At 36.2% G+C, this 5,349-nt stretch overlaps 1 protein-coding gene across 2 annotated transcripts in view; it reads right to left on the bottom strand.

Annotated features, from left to right (window-relative positions):
• The window catches only part of khdrbs2 (KH domain containing, RNA binding, signal transduction associated 2), a 36,791-nt gene extending 33,268 nt beyond the window's left edge, over positions 1 to 3,523 (bottom strand). For both annotated transcript variants that reach the window (XM_016294149.1, XM_016294150.1), the window contains exon 1: positions 3,381 to 3,523. In XM_016294149.1, coding sequence (XP_016149635.1) covers positions 3,381 to 3,422 — 42 coding nt within the window. In that variant the 5' untranslated portion in view covers positions 3,423 to 3,523. The remainder of the gene's footprint in view (positions 1 to 3,380) is intronic.
• Positions 3,524 to 5,349: the final 1,826 nt, after the last annotated feature.

Here is a 5,349-nt window from a genome sequence, read left to right as displayed (position 1 = left end):
TATATATATATATATATATATATATATAATGAATGTTATATGGTGCATATATTTAGCAAAATGCTCCTCTCTAGAGTTTATTTTCTGGCTGACTATCGAGTTTATGGTCACCAAATATGCTTTCTGAGGTAAATGTGAGGTTATGTGACATTGTTTACAAGCCATTATATTGAGGTCTTTGCACGGCTGAAACACTGATTGAGCGATTACATGAGACAGGATACAGATTGTAAAGTTGTACTCTTTCTTTTAACTTACCTTCGGATGTTTAGTCATGATTATTTTGTGCTGAAGCTGGTATTAATGTGGAGGAGATGATCAGTTCACGTGAGCCTCGCGCTGCCACGTCTGGCCTACAGCGATCTGTCACTCCACATTAAACAGTGCCAAAACGGCATTTATTGTTTAAATACTGCAATACATTGGACATAAATTGAAATCTGAGACTTTGTTTCATATTTAAAGTACCAACGAACAATCCTTGTTGTGATTTATTGGATGGGAAGTGCGCTTCAATGTTCCATCCATTAACAGAAAACAGGCTAGACTAATCGATTCTTGGGATTTACGAATCGATATAGTTTCTTAAAAATGAGAATCGATTAAAATCGAGATAGCGATTTTTTTTTACCCAGCCCTACTAAGTATATCTTTAATTGTACTTCAGCACTATTAAACTGCATTAAGTACGAAATTAGTTGTTCCAATTTAGCAGACTTTTAAGTATACCAGTTTACTATACTAAAAGTACAATTGCAGGGTATTTTATTAATAGATAAATATTAAAATGTAATTGTAGTATACTTAACATGAAATAAATGTATTTCAAATACATTTAAGTATATTTATTTTCCACTATGGCAATTCAGGAATAAATTACATTTTAAAATATATTCAAACAGAAAACGGTTGTTCTGAATTGTAAAAATATGTCATAATATTGCATTTTTACTGTACTTTTAATTCAATAAATACAGCCATGGTAACTATGAAAGATTTATTTAAAAACATTAAAAATATCTTACTAATGGTAGTGTATGTGATTGTTGGGAATTATTTGGAAGCTGAGTCTCCCTCCCTTTGCTAACAGCTTCCACTCTTCTGGGAAAGTTTTGCAGTAGCCATTTTCTCTCATTCGGACACAAGAGCATCACTAAGGACAAGTAATGATGATGAGTCAGGGGTCTGGCTCTTAGTCTGTGTTCCAATTCATCTCAAAGGGGTTCAATAGGAGTTGAGCTTGGTGCAGGTCAGTCAAGTTCTTCCACACTAGACTCGGTAAAACATTTCTTAATAGACTTTTCTTTGTACACTGTGGCATTGTGATGTTGGAACAGAAAATGGCTTCCCGAAACTATTGCAAGAAAGAAGCACACAATACACTATAATGTCATGTGTGCCATAGCATTAAGGTTTGTTTTCACTGGATTTAAGGGGTCTAGCAAAAGCCTTTAATTAGAAGGGGGCTATAATTTCATGTCTCTATAAAACAAATGCTATGACATATTCACATGGCTGCCTAGATACTATTAACATTTCAAAGTGCACCATCTTGAGATGCCAGCACACTCCTTTAATCCTGACAGGAATCAAGCTTTCTGACAAAAAATAAATAAATTAGTAGACCACTATAAACAAATTCAAAGATGGAAAGACATCAAGACATTAGCTCCAAACCCTAATGAGCTGCCTTGCCACCTCCTGCCTGCATAGGAAGCTGCTTTTATGGCAGAATCCTAACTGAAATGGACACACATTGCCGTCTTAGAATTTGGGTAAAAAAAGAAGGCATCATAGAAACAGAGCTATTGAGACTGAAAACTCATCTGCTTGGTATTCTGCAGTGGGCATAAAGATAAAACATGGAACAACACTGACAGCAGTACATATGGAGGATATGACCAGACCAGTGATGCAAAGATGTGGCCCAAGAGGCTAAGAGCCTGCCTAAAGCCCAGGGCAGGAGAGGTGAATGTAGGGAATTTCTCCTAGAACCAGGGCCGTTAAAATTATTAGAGAAATAATGCACTCCCGAAGTGGTTATGTGGCCACGTCGCCGCGCCTATTAATGGAATGAAATGCAATTTCCTTATTGCGATAGAAAACACTGTAACAAACGGTTTCCACTGATTAAGAAATATTTTTGTTTGCTTGGGTGGCAATATTAGGCCTGTTATATTAATAGGGAAGGGGGGCTCAAAAATTAGTTTTGCCTATATGTCATGAAAAGAGGTAAATCCGGCCCTGCCTAGAACGCTTCCTCCCTGAAGCCAACAACTCATACTGCTACATTAATATTTACAGTCTGGACTATATACAGAGATATTCATTTGACACATTAATTACCTTTGAAAGCTCCAGGACCCATTTTTTCTAACGTTACAAGTAAGCTAGTGTGTGTACATTACTGTTCAAAGGTTTGTGGTTGATAAAATTTTTAAATGTTTTTGAAAGTCTCACCAAGGATGCGTTTTTTGATCAAAAATACAGTCCAAACAGTAATATGGTGAAATATTATTGCAATTTAAAATATCTGTTTTCTATTTTAATATGTTTCGTGTAATTTATTGCTGAAAATTCTCAGCAGCCATTAATCCAGTCTTCAGTGTCACATGAGCCTTCAGAAATCATTCTGATACACTGATTTGGTGCTCAAAATTAAATAAATGAATGAATGAATAAATAAATCTTATTATTTCTACTACTATTAAAAAGTTGTTCTGCTTATTTATTTATTTGTATAGATTGAACACATTAATTTGAAATATCTTTAAAAGTAATATTATTTTAAATCTTACTGACTTCTGAACTGTATACATACACTCTTAAAAATAAAGGTGCTTCACGATGCCATAGAAGAACCTTTTTGTCTAAATGGTTCCATAAAGAACCTTTAACATCTGAAGAACCTTTTGTGAAACAGAAAGGTTCTTCAGATGTTAAAGGTTCTTTATGGAACCATTTAGACAAAAAGGTTCTTCTATGGCATTGCTTGAAGAACCTTTTGAAGCACCTTTATTTTTAAGTGTGTATAGTCAAAAAAGCACAAGAACTTTTCATGTTAAGCCATTTTTTTTTTTTTTTTTAAAGAAAATTCAGAATCATAACCTAGGGTTAAATTAATGTGGATTTGCAAAATACATAATCAGAAACTAGCAGCATTCTCTCGGTTTCTAGCCAATTCCAGCAAGGCAGATCTCCAATGTATATATTTAATCATATGCATAACTCTATAATCTCTTTTTTTCCCCCTACGCAATAAACATGAACAAATTTATGTATGCAGGAGAGCACTAGAGTTCAGTATTGGTTGGTGCACTCATCTCATCTTGGCTTCCAGCTCACCATCCCTCTCAAGGAATCCAACTGTATGAACTTACTGGAACAAGGAATTTCTTAATCTCCTCCAGGGCATGGCTCATGCGGGAATAGGCTTCTCCAGGTGGTGCGAAAACTTCAATTAAAACATGAAGATCGTTGCTCAAATGGGCGTGTTTCGCCTCTCCACTTTTCCTCAGCTCTTCCTCCTAGAGATGGAAAAATATCAAGTCAGGACTTCTGCGTGAAGAATTAATCATGCCATTAATGAATTAAATAAAAAGTACTTTTTTCCACCACCTCCAATCCACATTATGCATATTTTGAACTGAGAGTGAACTGGAAAGGCATTAAAGGGATAGTTCAGTTCTGTCATCATTTACTCACCCTCACGTGGGACATTTTTCAAATTATCTTTTTGTCCCACATAGAAAGGAAAGTCATACATGTGCGACATGAAGGTGACCGAATAATAATTTTTAGGTGAGCTATCCCTTTAAGAAAGAAGCTCTTTTTGAGGTGATGATGTTCTTTGAATGTATTGTGACAAAATGTCATAAAGATTACTTTTTTTAGCTCACATTTAATAATAATTCTCATAACGGCATAGGAAAATTGTGAACAATGGTACCTATCACCACCCTTACTCTGTAACACAGATAATGGGTACGTAGATACTGCAAATCATTATGCTTAAATCTGCCCGAGGGCTTTTTGTCAGAAATAAATTGACACTGTCACCTTTCTGATTAAATTCTGCCATCGGAAGAGCAGAAAAGGGTGATATTTCACAGAAATATTCGGTTTCTCAATTCTCTCTGATTACTGAAGGTGTTCTGTGGCTCTTCAAAAAACTTAAAACTTCACAAAACTTGTAATTGCGGTAGCCAACATTTCTGTCTAATGTTGATTGCCATTCGGCTGTGGCTTCTTCATAGAGACAGGAGGGCTTTGATGTAGGGGCCATTCACAGATGTCTGATCACTGATGCGGGCCCTTGTAGCCCCTTCAGCTTTAATAAACACTTACCGATTCCATCTCTCTATCAAGTCAAAGTGACCCAAGCATTTTTTCCATCATGCTTTGCATGTACGAAAGGTCAGGAGACACTTAAGCTTTCACAACATTTCTGAGAGGCGTAATCATATTTTGTGGGCTCCGTATACAGGCACTGACGAATTGTGAAGATGTGATAATTTTGCAAGCAGACACAGATATATGCGTGTTGGATGGACGCAGTGGGTGTTTCTGGATTGACTTAAAAACGGACAGACAAAAGGCGAAACAGGAGACAGTGAAAAGTTTGCTGCCTCATTTACAGTCCTCTGGAAAACCATTCGTCAGATGACATTTGTTCTGTTTCAAGCCTGAAAGCTTTAACTTTCCTTTCATGACAATCCATGAAGAAAATGTTCTGTTGTTTAAAAAGGTAGGTCTGTCTCCCAGGATGCATTTCAAAAGGCACTCAAGTAAGCATGTCTAAGCACAGCAGAATCCTCTTCAAATGTGACAAAATGAAGGGTTCCTCAAATGTATTCCCGGTAAAGTACAAATAGTGAATCTGACACTTATAAGCCTGACAGTTATCCAGCGCCCCTATGGAGTTAAAGAGCTCAGATTTGAAACATTCGAACAAAAGCTTATAAAGCTTATAAAAATCTATTCCTGAAACTCATGGAAACGGCACTATGGGTCATAATAAATGCTGCATTTATTTTCCTTCCATATAAAAATTAAGGATATGAGTTAAATATTTCTGCTGTGTATCCCCAGATTGAGATTTGCACTACATTTTGCTTTGTGGTGATTGTAATATCCTGAAATGCCAAATACAGCCATGGTAACTATGAAAGATTTATTTAAAAACATTAAAAATATCTTACTAATGGTAGTGTATGTGATTGTTGGGAATTATTTGGAAGCTGAGTCTCCCTCCCTTTGCTAACAGCTTCCACTCTTCTGGGAAAGTTTTGCAGTAGCCATTTTCTCTCATTCGGACACAAGAGCATCACTAAGGACAAGTAATGATGA

The sequence above is a fragment of the Sinocyclocheilus grahami genome, unplaced genomic scaffold, assembly GCF_001515645.1.
Source record: "Sinocyclocheilus grahami isolate Dianchi unplaced genomic scaffold, SAMN03320097.WGS_v1.1 scaffold313.1, whole genome shotgun sequence".
Lineage (NCBI taxonomy): Eukaryota > Metazoa > Chordata > Actinopteri > Cypriniformes > Cyprinidae > Sinocyclocheilus > Sinocyclocheilus grahami.
The sequence above is the reverse complement of the archived record's forward strand: the minus strand, read 5'-3'. Positions and strand labels throughout refer to the sequence as shown.